Source organism: Podarcis liolepis, assembly GCF_965112155.1.
Source record: "Podarcis liolepis genome assembly, chromosome: 4".
Lineage (NCBI taxonomy): Eukaryota > Metazoa > Chordata > Lepidosauria > Squamata > Lacertidae > Podarcis > Podarcis liolepis.
In genome coordinates this window covers 55,110,836-55,126,906 of record NC_139558.1, presented here as the reverse complement: position 1 = coordinate 55,126,906, position 16,071 = coordinate 55,110,836, and the positions used below count along the sequence as shown (strand labels likewise).

The 16,071-nt window shown below is 39.7% G+C and overlaps 1 protein-coding gene and 1 long non-coding RNA gene across 10 annotated transcripts; one reads left to right on the top strand and one right to left on the bottom strand.

Annotated features, from left to right (window-relative positions):
• Positions 1-1,685: 1,685 nt before the first annotated feature.
• LOC310705631 (cilia- and flagella-associated protein 298) lies at positions 1,686-15,989 on the bottom strand. Of its 9 annotated transcripts, none has more exons than XR_014525407.1 (10): positions 15,783-15,971; positions 13,418-13,558; positions 12,330-12,497; positions 11,319-11,386; positions 10,216-10,374; positions 8,972-9,103; positions 8,077-8,172; positions 7,866-7,982; positions 5,979-6,026; positions 1,686-1,794 (listed from the first exon to the last, which is right to left on the bottom strand). XR_014525407.1 is itself a non-coding variant. In XM_083500387.1 (9 exons), the coding sequence occupies exons 3-9, from the start codon at positions 13,554-13,556 to the stop codon at positions 7,872-7,874; spliced, it is 822 nt and encodes a 273-aa protein (XP_083356513.1). In that variant the 5' UTR covers positions 13,557-13,558; positions 14,787-14,851; positions 15,783-15,989; the 3' UTR covers positions 7,561-7,871. The 9 variants fall into 9 exon arrangements, 6 of the variants coding, with proteins under 6 accessions (XP_083356513.1, XP_083356510.1, XP_083356509.1 ...); XR_014525408.1 differs by lacking the exon at positions 1,686-1,794 and adding an exon at positions 5,187-5,375; XR_014525409.1 differs by lacking the exon at positions 1,686-1,794 and adding an exon at positions 5,187-5,370.
• Positions 2,494-5,992, top strand: LOC310705658. The gene is made up of 3 exons (XR_014525436.1): positions 2,494-4,879; positions 5,031-5,473; positions 5,702-5,992. It is a non-coding gene; the product is annotated as an uncharacterized lncRNA (long non-coding RNA).
• Positions 15,990-16,071: the final 82 nt, after the last annotated feature.

Here is a 16,071-nt window from a genome sequence, read left to right as displayed (position 1 = left end):
ACTGAATCAGAAAACCTTCAGCCTGATTCATTTCCTAGTAAGTCAGGAAGCTAATAAACTTGCCAAGAAGTCCTTAAAAAATAATAATAGAAGAATCAAAGAATTGGAAAGGACAGAAAAGCAGACTACTACAAGGCCAGAAAATGCATTCATAACCCCCACCCACAATGGACTGATCCAGACTGCATGTCACCAGCAGAGCAGGCATGCAGTGAGAAGGTGTTTGCTGAGCAATAGCTGGGGGGGGGGGGTCATGCAAATTTATCCAACAAAGACACAGTTCAAATACTTACTAAGCAAGTGTTATAACTAGCCAGACAAAGAGGCAGAGAAAGACATATAAGATCTGCTCCTCCTTCTGGTCCTTCCTCCAACCAACAGGATCTGGGTTGCCCTGCCAACTTGTCCTTTGGTGCTGCTGTTTTGACCCCAGGTCAGTCATCTGTCACCTATGAGGGGACTGACCTGATGTTTTACTGAAATCTTAGTGGATGAGCAGAGGCCAGGGTGCGCACCACATGAGAAATGCTGCCTCTGGGGGTGCCTAAACTGGCTAAATCTAATGATGCAAGTCTAACCCACAGTGTCAGCGACACAAGATAGAAAAGTAACACATCTCAGAGATAAAAGGGTAAGTCAGTCTCTTTGCTTGCTTTCTGCTTAAGCATATATATATTGCTCTACCATGATATACATTTTAAGAGTGTTCTCTTATGTTGGTAGCGTTAGTTTTTTGTAGCCCAGGCTATCATTAGATTTACTGGCAAAATCAGTTAGCTGGAATTTAGGTTTAATATTATGCTTACCAGTGGTGGGGCTGGGGAGGCCATAGCCCTGGGCGTGTTTTTTTGAGGGGGCGTGGCCAGGCACCCCCACAAGAGGATCCTGGAGGTGGCGAGAGGCTGCAACGTGCGAGGTGCCCAGCCCCTGACACCCTCAGGGGCGCGGCCCCGAGTGTAGTTTAGCTTAGACTCCACCACTGATGCTTGGAGCTATTCTGCTCCAAAATATCTAGTTCTGAAACTGAAACCTGGAATTCGTTCAATAAATCTGCATCATGTAAAATTGAGTTTCAGAACTTTCCCAGCATTGCCAAAGTTCATTAATTGGTAGCATGTAGACTTACAAGCTTATCCTGTGTAAGAATGGTTGCATTTTCACTGCCTGGCAAAATCCGGATTCCCTGGCATATATGTACCCTGATGAGTGGAGACTGGTCTATTAGGGAAAATGGGGCACTACCCCACCAACCTCAATTCTGACACCAGTCAACTCCTACCTGCTTGTCTTCTTACTTACCTGTCCAAGGGATGGCACTGTCTTCTTCTTGCTTAGTCTCTGTGCCACCTCTTGTAGAAGACAGCAGGGAGGATGGGGACAAGTATAACTCATTGGCTGTATCTATTGGCTCTGGCTCCACCTACTGTTGGTCTCCCTACTTTCCACCCTATCAGCCCCAATGGGCACCAGTCACCCTTATTATGCACGTGGTTTGTAGTGTGTACACGTTACATTTTCTGGCATAAAGATCAATGGTTTTGAGTATACTTTTTAAAATGCAATTTGTAAAGAAGTCCCTAGAAGCATTCTAAATTAAACAGTAAATAAAGGGAGAGGAGCTGGGGCAGAGGGGGAAAGAGGAATAACTTTTATGAAATGTCCTGAAAAATTGTCAACTTGCAGAAAATGAGAAGCCTATTGGAAAGTCCTGCTTTGAATTTTTGTTTTGTTTTGTTACTGTTTTAGCTCTGAGGAAGAAATCTGTGGTAGTTGGATATCAGCAGGATGCAAATACTGAAACAACAAGAATGATAAAGTTGCCAGTATCTTAAAAATAAAAAAACAAATCTAAAGTCAAAGGATACAGTTGCACAAGGGGGCACACAGTGTCATTCTAAAGGTAAGGACTTCCAAAGATAACAAGAAAGAAGAGGCTTAGCAGTGCGTTTTGTATGCTCAAATACAGTGACATTGCTTAAGAAACAAATACTATAAACAGGGCTTGCAAGTTACGTGTGTCCTAAAAACATCTACCGGTACCTATTAGGGTCATCTTACCTTCTTACTTTATGTTTAATGACACTACATTCTGTTACAACAAATAACTTTTAGTATTTGTGGCTCAATGTAAACTTTTAATGGAGATCAGTTCTTTTTAAAATTATATCATTTGCCCCTTTGAATAGCTAGGCCACCTAGGAATCAAATGTTTCCTATTGGGACTGCTCATTCTAAGGATGAAAAAGAAGTTGAAAATTAATCCTTTTTGAAACCCAAGCCTTTTATCCAAACTCATTCAGCTGTTGCATGTACAACATTTCTCTGAGGCCCAAAGCATGCAGCTGCACCTCAGAGGTTTTTCAGGACGCTATTGTGATCAGCCAGCCAAGGCACTGCTGTTTGAAAGGTGTGGTAAAGATGACAATTGGAATAGGTGTGGCATCACATTAAAGCAACCTTGAGGTTTCCTTTCACTCAAGCGAGGACCTGAAACAGTTGGAAAAATATAAAACGGGGGTGTCAAGGAGGGAGGTGGATTGGAAACGGAAATGCCTTCAAAGCCAGTCAACAGGCTTGACTCAAGCACCTAGATCTGCCTTGTAACACAATCTATTCTGCTGTAACATAGCTGAGCACCATAGACAAACTTGGATGCTTTCCTTCCAAGTAACACAATGAAAGCCGTTTGGTAACTGAAAGGACTTGCTCCAAAGCACCATTGACATTGAAAGGATGGAATGACTTTGATGGTGGTGTTTGTTTTGTTTTTAAGATTAGATTCCTTCTATGACTCAGAGTTGTTTTTAATGTGTGGTTATTTTTTAAAAAGTTCACTGAAAGTTTTTACTGGTCCTGCTCCAAAGAGAATCCTCTCTCAAACGGAAAGAATGTACAGCTCTTAAAGGAACACTGAATTAAGCTGCATAATGGAATCAATTAGAAATGGTGGATAGGAATGGAGGAGAAATTCGATTCAGTTGGTATTTAAAGCTGAATCTATTAAATTCACACTTTCTAGAACAATATGCAAACCAAAATACAGCTATTCTTTGAAATTCACTCTTACCCAAATTTTGTAATGCAGTTCTTCAAACAAGCAATGTTTACAAAAATGAATATATTAGGAGAAAGTTTGCATACAAATGAAGGTATTGGCGAAAGTAGCATACAAAAGTGCCTTATATTTGAAAAAAAAATGCTTAAAAAATGTGTACATTAGTCAAAACTGCATATGAAATGTGTTTGGAGAAATTTGTACAAAATGCTGATGAATCCTCAAAAGCTTTTTCTTTAAATGCAAATTGCTGCAAAATGTGGAGAACTGAAGTCAGGATTGGAAAACTAAGAAACAGAGATCTTTCCATACCTAATGATGGATATGTTGATCTCCCACACAGTAACTTAGTTCTATAGCAGATGGTAGTGGTGATGAGGCAGGACTGCAGATTAGCTCTTTGAAGGAGTCATTAGTGGTACTGTATATCCATTGAAATTAATGACACTAATTTAATTTCAGTGGGTCTACTCAGAGTAAAACTTAGCTGAATGCCATCTATTGCTCCTATCTGCAGATGGAAGATATCCCACTTTCCTGGCCCCACAAGAACCTCAATTTTCTTCTCATATAGGGTACACTGTATTAGTATCAGCATAGGCAGACATAAAATAATTCATCCAAATTTCAATCTCACAAAATATCCTATGTACCTATAGCATTGAAGGGAGAGTGGAATGCATTACTAATACCCAAAGTCCCCTCCTCCCTAACATTCAGATGACCACAGGCAAGTAGTTAAAATCAGTAAATGCCCACATGGATTTCTCAGTAAAATACTACTGTACTGAAAAGTTATAAACGGGGAACTTTTTTAAGGAGTTAATTAAACTTCAATTTATTATTTATGTTTCCTTGTAAGTTCTCTCCCTCCCACATTATAATCTTGGGATAAGAAATTAAAAGTGTGCTTTTTTTTCCTTGTGAGGGAAGTGCCAAGTTTCCTCATTTCTTTGTAAACTTCCTCATTCCAAGTGCCCAAAATTTATTGCAGTACAGCATGTACTTGTTGGTGTACAATGAAAGGCAAGTCATGTCCTTGAAGCTGACAAGCAGCATCTGTATTGCAAAGTATGTACTAATTCTGTCATGCATGTTTGTTTTTGCTTCATTTCAGCTATGCTTTTTAATAGTATGCTTTTGTCCATAGTATTGTATGGCAGAGAGAGAGACAGAAAGTACATCAAGAATTAATCTCTAGGTCACTTTGCAATTGATCTTCAAGAGTTTCCAATTCCCTTCTAAATTAGGCTACTTAAATGAAGAAAGTAGGGTGTATGCACAGACCAGGAATGACTCTTTGAGTGACAGAATTGGGAGCTGTGCTCAGACACTGTAAACAAAGTCAGAATCCCTGCTCTATAATAACATCAGCTGGCTGGAGCTGATGGGAGTTGTAGTCCAAAACGTCTGGAAGGCACCAGGTTGGAAAAGGCTGTTCTAGACCTTCCATCTAGTAACAGCAACTTCCTGTAGCCACCTTACCTCTTGAACACCCTCCCTGGCTATCCGATCTCCTCCTCAGACAACCTCCATCCTCTCCTTAAGTGTTGTGCCATTTCTTCAGTCTTCTTTCATCCCGGTTCCCTAATTCAAGTTGCCTGCTATTCCTCCAGGTTTTATTTTCTTAGCCCAATCCTTCCTCTAGCTTCCTTGCCTTCACCTGTTTGTCCCTTAAACTCCCTACATACCTGGATCTCTTTTCACCCCTCCACCTGCCTGTGTGAGGTTTAATCCTAGCCAACCTGACAACTTTTTCTTGCTTTCCGGAGAGCACGGTAAACTGCTTAATTCCCTCAGCGACTGAACATTCTGTATCACTAGGTGACCAGAGCACGCCAGGCATTCCTATCTTCCACTGCCTCCTGCAGTCTGACCAAAGTGCGGGAGGCAGTGGAAGACAGGAATGCCTGGCGTGCTCTGGTCCATGGGGTCACAAAGAGTCAGAGACGACTAAACGACTAAACAACAACAGGTGACCTATACCAGGATCTGGAGGCTTCACCAACACAAGAATAAATGCAATACAGATGGAGCAGAGGACAGAAATTCATGGACACAGACATTGCTTCATGGCGCTTTTCCTTCTTCTAAAAGTGATTGATAAGCGCTATTTCAAAAAGACTGTTACTAGTTTTGCCTTTGGGTCTTTATTAAACAAATCACACACGTTCAACACGTCTGTTATGGTTGTGCACCAGCCTGGACATGGATGTCTTGTTACCTACAGTGATGTAAACTCCAAAGCAGTATTGCTCAAGCTCAGAGGTTAGATTCTGTATATGCTATTTTAGAGTATCAAATCTTCCACCCCTCTGCACTGTAGACACAAAAAACATTCAGACTGAACATAGGCAGTGTACAGGCAATGTTGCTAGCACTATTAAACTGAAAACTGATCCTTTTAAATTGAGTTCAGTTTGTTAGTACAGTGGTACCTTGGGTTACATACGCTTCAGGTTACAGACTTCACTAACCCAGAAATAGTAATTCAGGTTAAGAACTTTGCTTCAGGATGAGAACAGAAATTGTGCTCCGGTGGCACGGCAGCAGCAGGAGGCCCCATTAGCTAAAGTGGTGCTTCAGGTTAAGAACAGTTTCAGGTTAAGAACAGACCTCCAGAACAAATTAAGTACTTAACCCGAGGTACCACTGTATAATCATTTGAGCTTCTGCCCAGCGAAACGTAAAACCAAAGCTAAGAAGAGTAATGCTGCTGTGAAGCCTGATAATTGTTCTGTGCAACTGCTGTAATTTTAAAATGTCTCTACAGCACAATGTAGTAAGGGTGGCTATAAAAGTATGCATCTCTCTCTCTTTCCCTGTGTGTGTACCACAAGCTTATTGCTTTTGCTCACCGCCAATCCCAAAATAATAGAGTTAAGGACATGCTCCCTATGTCCCTAGGAGTAATGAGCCTTACCTTGGGCAGCAGTTCTGGCTCAGACTTAGATGTATGTGGAGGGTCCAGCTAGATTAGAAAGACCAACAGCAAAAATCACAGAAGAGCATTCTTACCAAAGATCCCATCTTCACACCCCACTTTCCACTTCTTTTTAAAAAGGAAATAAATTCATTTATTACTCTGATACCAGATCCCCTTGAGAAATTTTATTCAGATTACAGAGAGACTTCCTGGTGTTGCCTTTAAGATACGATGTTATTTAAAAAGAACAAATTATCTTTGAGTTCATGGAACTCATCGTTCTTTTAAAAATATCAGTTGACTTTCTATTTCAGCTCAAGTCTACAATATTGTTGACTGCAAGGTTTTCTGGCAGGATAGCTATTTACATCCTAGCAATTATTTATTATGCAGTATTTATTTCTGCCTTTCCTGCCAGGAGCTCAAGGTGGCATATAGAGTATCCTTCCCATTTTATCTTCACAACAATCCTGCAAAGCAATTAACCCGAGATATTTAAAAAGCACTGATCAAATTGTCCTTACTGAGGCTGCTCAGATGACCAGGTTCCATGAACTGATACATATTTTTAAAAATATTTTACACCGCCCTTCAAGGCAACAGGGCTAGATTATGTCTGATAAATCCACACTTCTTCTACCATAATTTCATAGAATCATAGAGTTGGAGTAGACCACAGGGGCCATCGAGTCCAACCCCCTGCCAAGCAGGAAACACCATCAGAGCACTCCTGACATATGGTTGTCAAGCCTCTGCTTAAAGACCTCCAAAGAAGGAGACTCCACCACACTCCTTGGCAGCAAATTCCACTGTCAAACAGCTCTTACTGTCAGGAAGTTCTTCCTAATGTTTAGGTGGAATCTTCTTTCTTGTAGTTTGGATCCATTGCTCCGTGTCCGCTTCTCTGGAGCAGCAGAAAACAACCTTTCTCCCTCCTCTATATGACATCCTTTTATATATTTGAACATGGCTATCATATCACCCCTTAACCCCCTCTTTTCCAGGCTAAACATGCCCAGGCTCCCTTAGCCGTTCCTCATAAGGCATCGTTTCCAGGCCTTTGACCATTTTGGTTGCCCTCCTCTGGACACGTTCCAGTTTGTCAGTGTCCTTCTTGAACTGTGGTGCCCAGAACTGGACACAGTACTCCAGGTGAGGTCTGACCAGAGCAGAATACAGTGGCACTATTACTTCCCTTGATCTAGATGCTATACACCTACTGATGCAGCCCAGAATTGCATTGGCTTTTTTAGCTGCCGCGTCACACTGTTGGCTCATGTCAAGTTTGTGGTCAACCAAGACTCCTTTAAATAATACCTAATGATTATGTATGGCAGGAGTGTAAAAATGACCTAATTCTCCACATGGTAGGAGCTATAATGGGGGAAATAGTTGTTTGGCCATTCCTTTCTGGAACAGTGTGAGTGGTAATGTTGGAGGCTGCATAGGGAGGGCGAAATTGGCACTGACAGGAGTGAAATCTGGATCTACACATTAAAAAAAAGTGTTGCCTTCTAAAAGTAGCTTACATCATTTTCAACAGCATAATTGCAATGGACAAACAGAAACAAGACAGCTGTAGAATGACGGCAACCAGTTAAATAATATGACAGCCATGCTGGTGAACTAGTTAAAAATATAAACATCCAGTTTGTAAGTCTATTGTAGTGGATTCACAAAATAAGCCTTAGTTTTTTTATTTCTGAAAGGCAAGTGTGCCAAAGAGGCTGAATGTATTTTGCAATCAATCATAACAATAGATCACTTCTACAAAACTAGAAGCTAATATTTCACAATAATTATAATGCAAAATTTATTATCCATGTTATTTGTAAACCTCAGTGGATTAATTTATCTTGTAAAAAGGAAAACAAAACTGCATACATAGCTTCATTTGGGTCTCCACTTAATGTCCTTTACACCATGAAAATGTCTTTTCAAGGCATGACTGTCAGCCCATTCAGAATCTAAAAATGAATCATCATCATTTTCTTCCAATTTCTGTTGGGGAAATAGCAAAGAAAATGTGTTTAATACTGCAAAAATGTTTACCTGCATTGTTTTCAACAGCATAAATACAACAAATCCTAGATACCTTGAGTTCCTCTTGCCTTCTGTGATAAAAAAGGATCATCTGTTTGTGTTCTTCACCACTTATGACAGGCTCACGGGCTGGAGCTCCTTGTCCTTTCTGGAAAAATAAAGTAAGTTTGTACTCACTGGCACTTTTAACTATTCTGTGACATAATAAACCAAGGTTTAAGTCATTGCCTGCCAATTATCTGTGAAACTGTTGTGAAAAGATCCCTGTCCCCCATGACAGCCAGGGCCTAAATGACATTTCACAGGAGGGCACAACGATCTTTGCAGAGGAACTTATGGTCCTTGCCTTCATACATACATCATCTATTATAATGATAAGGATTTTGCCACTATGAAATATAGAACTGAAGAAGCACAAGCAGCAGTAGAAAAAAGAATTTTAATTGGGTTTTAAGGGTGGGTGTACAAGCAACAAGCACAGCAGTATAGGAGAACTGCTGCACAAAATAAGTTATTCAGGTGCTTATTGATAAACAAAAGCCTGTACATTTATTCCAGGTCTTTTCTTACAGCAGAGACTGGGAACTGTGACCCTCTAAATATTGTTAGACACCAGCTGCCATCATCAATACTGGCTTGGGCTGATGGGAGTTGAAGTCCAACAACATCTGGAAGGCCACAAATGCCATATACATTTCTTATAGTCATCCTCGGATTTACTCAAAAAGGCTTCCCATACTTCAAAAACAACTTGAGATCAAGTAGTACATCTCTAGTACCCCCTGTTGTGTGTGCCTCAAGGGGTGCTATAGTAAAAATTAATTCTTACACTGCACCCAGGTTAGAAAAATAGCTATTCTTGGTCCAATGCGTATGGTGCCATGGTTTGTTCCAAGACACTAAAAGAGAAATGAAATACACTGAAATGTATCAAGAGTTTCACTTACTTTCTGTATCTTCACAATAATTTTGGTTTTCTCATTTTTGCCCACATAGTCAGAAAGCTGCTTTGTTCTCTTCAGTTCTTTTGCTGCCCACCACAGTTGTGCCTCTGGTTCCTCAATAACCTCAAGTGCAGCCTATGACAAATTAAGTCATGAAATGCTTAGCGGTTTCAACAAATATACCAGCCTGATCTCCAGATGTTTTGGACTACAACTTCCATCGGCCCTGGTCAGCACAGAATTACAGTCCAAAACATCTGGAGGACACCAGGAAGGTTGAAATACACAGATTGCAGATTAAACTTTTTCAGAGCAGTGGGAACAACTTGTCTAACAGACAGATATCCATTTCATCACTAAAAACTAAATAAATATAATGACTAAGACAAACTTTGCAGTGTAGGAAACTGTCCCTCCACCCTTTAAAAAAATAATAAACAGGTACAAAATCCATTGCTGGTGATGGAAAGCAAACACTCTCAAGGAGTGCACATATTCAATTACTGGTGAAGTACTACTATGCAGAGGGTATAGCCTCACTATTTTTTAAAGTGAATCATGAACTAAAACAGGCAGCCTTAAGTACAACATCATCACTGATTTTTGTTTATCAAGTGATTGATTCTGTGAGATGACAAGCAGTGGGATCTAAGGGTACACAGATTTCATTGTGACAGGAAATCAGTTCTAATTAATTAACTGTATTCTTGCTAAATTTTTATTTATGTGTGATGTGGTATCAGTTTCATCAATACAGACTTCAGCATTTATGTTCCAATTTCAAATCCATTTTTAAGATGGATCTTAAACAAATAAACTGTGTTATCCTAGAAAAAAAGCTAAATGGTAATTAAAGGGAATTTTATGATTTCTAACAAATGTTTATTAACTCACTGAATTTTCACAAACCTGAAATCATTAGAATATACTACCTCCCCCTGCCTTTCAAAAAATAAGTCTGCAGAAATGGTTACTTGCCCTGCAGTATACAGGGAAGGGAAAGGACACCTTGGTCCCAGTCTCTAACCAGAAAAACAACTGCAGCAAGAGGAAAAGCCATTTTTAATTCAAAACATATTCAGTTGTAAAAATCACTTAGTTACCTTTAGGATGGAGCAGGATATAAATCAAATAATTATACGAATAACACACAAATACTACATGTTCTGCAAAAGCCCCAACTTTTTAATTCCAGGAAGGGCAACATTTTTAAAACTAGAAACCATGTAACCCAAGTAAATCATTACATGAGTTCCTGACAGATCTTCTTTATCTTCAAACTCCATTCTAATTGGGTCATATGGAGGGAGTCCCATTGGGTAAACAATCATTACAGCTCCTCGGAGCTGGTCCAGTGCATCTTTCACCATATCCTTATTAACACACACATTGGCTTGCACTTGTTTCTGAAATACAGACAGAAGACATTTAATTTAACAAACCAACAAAGCACAGAGGAAAGAATGTTTTCCTTGCAGTTCACAATGTGACTCAGCATGACATTTGAGGAAAGCCAAGTAACAAAGAAAGCCACACTTAGCTTTTCTGCCCGATACATAAAGGATCAAATGTTTGTTTTACTGTACGCAATATTGGCTAAGATAAAAATGAAATCTCTTGTCAAAGATTCTATTTAAAAGATCTGTGGCAGATATGTATAAGACCCAGACTTGCAGTCAATGCAAAATTGGATGCAGAATCACCTCTTTTATGCAGTATTTACCATTTTTTCCAAAGTGATAAAAGTTTCTGGAGCAAGCCAGCAGCATGGTTTACTCAGAGGACAATAAAAGGCTCACCGACCACTAAGGGGGGAAATCAAGCATTTGCTCCGCTTTCCCACTAAAATTAATATAATGTATAGATTTACATTATATATTTTAATGGACTTTTAATTCACATCTCCACCCTCAAAATGAAATGAGAAGCTAGGAGAAGAGAGACTCCTTGTGGACAATACCTTTATTTCTACTCCATGAGATATTTTTGATTGGGAAGAATGGAGGGGGGCGGGATTAAACATCTACAAACTGTTTTTTCTATACAACTATTCAAAAGAAACTTAAAATATACAACAGTCAATAAGGTCAAATATTCTACAAAGCTATTGATATTTCTAATCCACACCGCCAAGCCATGGAGTGATATTCTTGACTGGCTTGCAATGTGACACTGCCACAGCTACACTGGAGTGGCAACCATTACTCATGCTGCTGATTTTGTTCACACAGGGATCTTTATGACCTTTGAATAGGTACGTTAACATGAGCTGTTTGATAAAATGAAATCCAAATTTTAAAATGTTAATTAGTTGCCTCAAATGCCATACAAAAAAATAGAAGTATCTTACCTTAGATATTAGTGCCTTGGCTTCTTCTACTGTTGCTTTTAAAACCTGTTTCATTTTTTCATTTGGAGCTTAAAATAAGAAATCTGCATTTAATATGATATGGTATTATATGCAGGCTGACTATATAAAAAGCAATATTTTTACATAAAATGTTGCTGCTGAAAATGTCTCTCTTAAGCCAGGCATCATTAAACCCCATATTCTTATTATTGGCATATTGATATTATTGGCATTTTTTTAATTTTTAAAAATATAATATATACATTTAGTAACCATAAAGACTGCCTTGTATGTTAAATTTTGCACCTATTTACTGGCATAAAATAATCTGAATGATGTCATTTCTGAATGGTGCAGACAGAGAATTGGTTCTAAAGAAGTGCAAATGATATTCCACTGATATAGCAGTGCTTTCCTGATTTCAGCTACTCTGCAGCCTCTGGAAGACCCTTTGAAACGGGCTGAAATGGTGGAAAAGGGGTGTGAACAAATGGAAGTGACTTTTAGCTGCAAAGAGAACTTCTGAATTCAAATCATGAAATGCACAGCTTTTGTTAGACGAATTCAAGGCTCATCTAATGCTAAAAGATTGAAGAGCCCCTTTCTTAGCACTACTGCTTCATTTTAGGCAATCAATTTAAGTTTTCTTGCTGGCTGCATGTACTTGCACTTTATAACAGCTCACTTATCCAGAACATAATAGCTACATTGTCCCACTGTATTTTGCTACTGACGTTGAACTCAGCTTGCCAGAATATAGCGCTAAGCATAAAAAACAGGCACACTTTTTGGATTCAATAGAAAGGTCCTGAGTATGGTTTTTATATACCCTTGCAAATATGTAAGTCTGATAATGAAAATAACATAACTAGCATTATTTACATAACCTACAGTCATTTTTCAACATGAAAAAGTATGCAGTATCAAAATACCAAATAAATTTCTTATAGAATTCTCTCTTGGCTAATTATATACAAAAAAGTCATGGATGCTTAAGGTACATTGATTTACCATGGCCATTTCTTCGTCCAATTTCATCTTTTTTAAAGACGCTTCCGCCACTTGGAATACATTTTTCTGCCCATTCATCCTTCAGCTTCAGCTCTTCTATTTGCTCATCTGTCAGACCTTGCATGTTAGGAGGTAAGAAAATACCATGTTCTGCCAGTGTTTCTATTTCTATAAAAAACAAAATCAGAGAATGGGCTAAGATGATAAAATTATGTCAATGCCCCTTTATTTATTTAAATTATTTAAGAAAAATCGTACACCTCTTGATTTTAATAAAAACTTCAAAGCAGTTTACAAAAACCCAACATTACAATTATCAATAAAAACAATTAAAAACAGGTACAGTCATACCTTGGAAGTCAAACAGCTTAGTTATCGAACATTTTGGCTCCTGAACGTCTCAAACACAGAAGTGACTGTTCTGGTTTGCAAACTATTTTTGGAAGCTGTACGTCCGACGTGGCTTCTGATTGGCTGCAGGAACTTCCTGCAGCCAATCGGAAGCCGCACTTTGGTTTTTGAATGTTTTGGAAGTCGAACGGACTTCCAGAACGGATTCCGTTTGACTTCTAAGATAAAATGTATTTTAAAAACATTCAAAACTAAAACCAACAATAAACTAAAAAGAGATAAAAGCATACATAATTTCTTCATGTCTGGCTAGGCATGCTTAAAGAGAAATGTTTTAAGCAGGCAAACCTTTGGCTCTCTTATTTGGCAGAGATTGCTAAATATCTGAAAAACAAAAATTGGGCTGTTGTAGAATTAGAATATTAGCTTAAATTATATCCTACAGACACAATTTAAGAAGTTTATTGTTCCTTCATCTATGAATCCTATGTGGGTAATTCAAAGAACCATTAAAAGGCTTTTATTTTATTTTATTTTATTAAAGATAGCAATTCCTAACAGAAAGAAACACCAAACTGTCAGCAAATTTACGCAGCTCGTCAGTGCCATCAAAAACACTAACCGTTGCATGGCATAAGTAACCCATAGGGATTAGGAAGGAAGCATTGCCATAGAAAATGCTCATTTTCCACAAGAAAGTTGGGGTGGGTAGGAAGGCAAATGGATACATTTCACACCTGCACAAACACGATGAACTTTGAGCCTTCCATTGTAGATCTTGGTCACTTCCTGTGTTAAATCTTCAATGGAAATGCTGCCTGTTGCCTCCAGCAGAAATTGGCTCTCATCACCATTCTTCACATGGAGCAAAACCATTTCTGCAAAAGCAGAGAAACACAGACAAATACTAAAGAAAATGTGTCACCATTTATCAGACAAGAACAGGAAAAAGGTGTCAAGAACCTTGCAAATAAACATTTTGAGAAACTGACTATGAGAGCCAAACACTATAGACAGGAAATTTGTCCGATACCAAGTTTACAGTTGCACAGTTTCAAAGCAACATAAAAGGAAATAAAGTCCCCTAGCCTCCAAAACAGGACCAGAATGTCAAAGGTTCATTGCGAGGCTTGAGAATAAATAAGAGTAAGCAAGAATAGCAGTAATTAATAGGTAAGAACTTCAGAGTTTGGGGGAAATCATTTCCTTCCTTTCCTTCCTAAGAATGTGCCCAAGCACAAGGTTTCAGATCTGTTTCAAAAATAAACAGAACCTCTACTATGGGGCACATAGTCCACTGAAGTCTTGGTTGCAGGGATACTAAGAATCCTATCCCTCCCTGGAATTCCACACTAAAAGGTCCTAAAATGCCAAACCCTACCCTAGTCACTTAGGATGAAGATGATGTGGAAGCTATTGTATAATTATTTATTGTATTTAAAAATCCTACAGCTAAGTGTGGTATAGAGACCATTCCATAAAATGGCACAGACTCCACCTTATTTTGTAGGTTAAGGGTTGTTATTGTTTTTAAATCAAAGTTATTGTTACATTGCATGAAGCTGTGATATTCTGAGATCACTTTCTATACAAGATTCCTTTTATAATAAGGGTAATTGTAGCTCTTGATTTAAGCCAAGACTCATTCTCCAAAGCTATGAACTGTGCCTTAGAGCCTAGTTTCACTAGAAGTTCCATACCATGAAACATGGAAAGTAAACAGTGCCTCTGAGCATATACAGTTTCCTTGTTTCACTTCTTAATTGGCACCTACTAAACCTTGACATCCATTCTACATTTATGCCAACCCAGGTGGTAAGGCTTCTTCCCCAATGGTGCATATTGTTTTTGTCAAAAAAAAGTTCAACAACTTTGGGGCTTTTAAAAAAAAGTTTTGGGATCTTCCTAAAAAAATCTTAGCAACTTTTGGGGTGTCCTGGTTTTTACTTTTTGGCAACCCTATTTTAAGGAACCGTAGACTCAGCAGCCAAATATTACTTTCCTCGATTTTCCTTCTAGAATCTGTAAACCTTACCCATCTCCCCTAACTCCCAAAAAACTGCTTGTAAAAAAAAAGTATTTTAAAAGTGTAAATTGGGCTCTTACTTGAAAGTGATTCATTTGCTCATTCCAGTTTACAAAATGTAACCTCTGCTGGCTTTTCTCAGATGCTGCAAAGGATGTAAAATGGCATGTGAGGTTGCTACAGAAAAGTTCCAGCCTCTGATCTTTTACAACCAAGGTCTAGCCTTGTGCTTTTTACGCAGCAGGTACCTGTGAGTTGGAGGAACACAACTGGTGGCAAATGACGTGCATTAATAAATATGGGGAAAGCAGAAGAGTGGGTCTTCCAGTATATTCTGTGGCCACATTGGTGCGAGGCTGGGTTAAGGGATTGCAACTGAGCTGGTGTGAGGTCGCCACCTTTCCTTTCCTGACAAGATGTAGCTTCTTCCTGCCTTTTCTTTTTTGGAAATCAGCCCACGAGTCGGCAGCTGTCCCTTCCCCATCACCGCATCTCCATCCTGGAGGAGGCGAAGCTTCCTGATCTAGAAGCCCTTTATAAAAGGCCCAATAACTCTCCAGGTCTTACAAGGGCTCTTGAGCCTTTTAAACAGAGAAAGCAGGAAAACCGCGAGTGCACGAGGGAGGTGGGGAACCGGGAAATCTAGGAACCGGGAACCAACTTCAAGCTTTGGAAATAAGCGGCCGGGTTGAAGGAAGCTCTGCCCGAAACAACTGCCGGTAGAAAAATAAAAAAATTCCTTCCAGTAGCACCTTAAAGACCAACTAAGTTAGTTCTTGGTATGAGCTTTCGTGTGCTCATACCAAGAACTAACTTAGTTGGTCTTTAAGGTGCTACTGGAAGGAATTTTTTTATTTTGACTATGGCAGACCAACACGGCTACCTATCTGTGCCGGTAGAAAGATGAAGAAGAAAGATGAAGGGGGGGGGGCTCGTCCACTCAGCGGCTCCGCCCCTTCAACGGCTCCTTTCGTTTCTAAGGAAACCAACCGACGCACGCAAAGCAGCGCGCGCGAGCGGCTCCTTCGGCTTCCTGTCTTCCGCAGCGGCCCCCCAAGCTCCCAAACCCCGCTCACCTGAATCCTCGCGTAGGAAAAGCCCCTCAAGCCAACTTCCCGCTTTTCGTTCGCCGCCGTCGCCAAGGCTCAATTCGGTGCTCTATAATAGCAACTTCGGCGACCCAGGAAGTGCTCCTCACTCGACCAATCGCGCAACGCGAAGGCTCGCGGCTTCCCTGTCACTCAGCACTATCCCCGCCCACCCCCAGGGAGGGGGCCTCGAGAACGGGGCCGTTTTTAAAGGGCCCGCGTCTTCCTTAAGGCGCGCTTTGCTAGCGGGAGGAGGACGTCGAGGTTTGGCTGGAGC

Coding starts and splice junctions, on each gene's coding strand:
- LOC310705631 (XM_083500384.1), bottom strand. CDS start 13,556: ATGGTTTTGCTCCATGTGAAGAATGGTGATGAGAGCCAATTTCTGCTG. Junction 8,173..8,971: donor TTATTGTGAAGATACAGAAA/GTAAGTGAAACT, acceptor TTATTTTTCCAG/AAAGGACAAGGAGCTCCAGC. Junction 7,983..8,076: donor GAAGGCAAGAGGAACTCAAG/GTATCTAGGATT, acceptor TTTCCCCAACAG/AAATTGGAAGAAAATGATGA.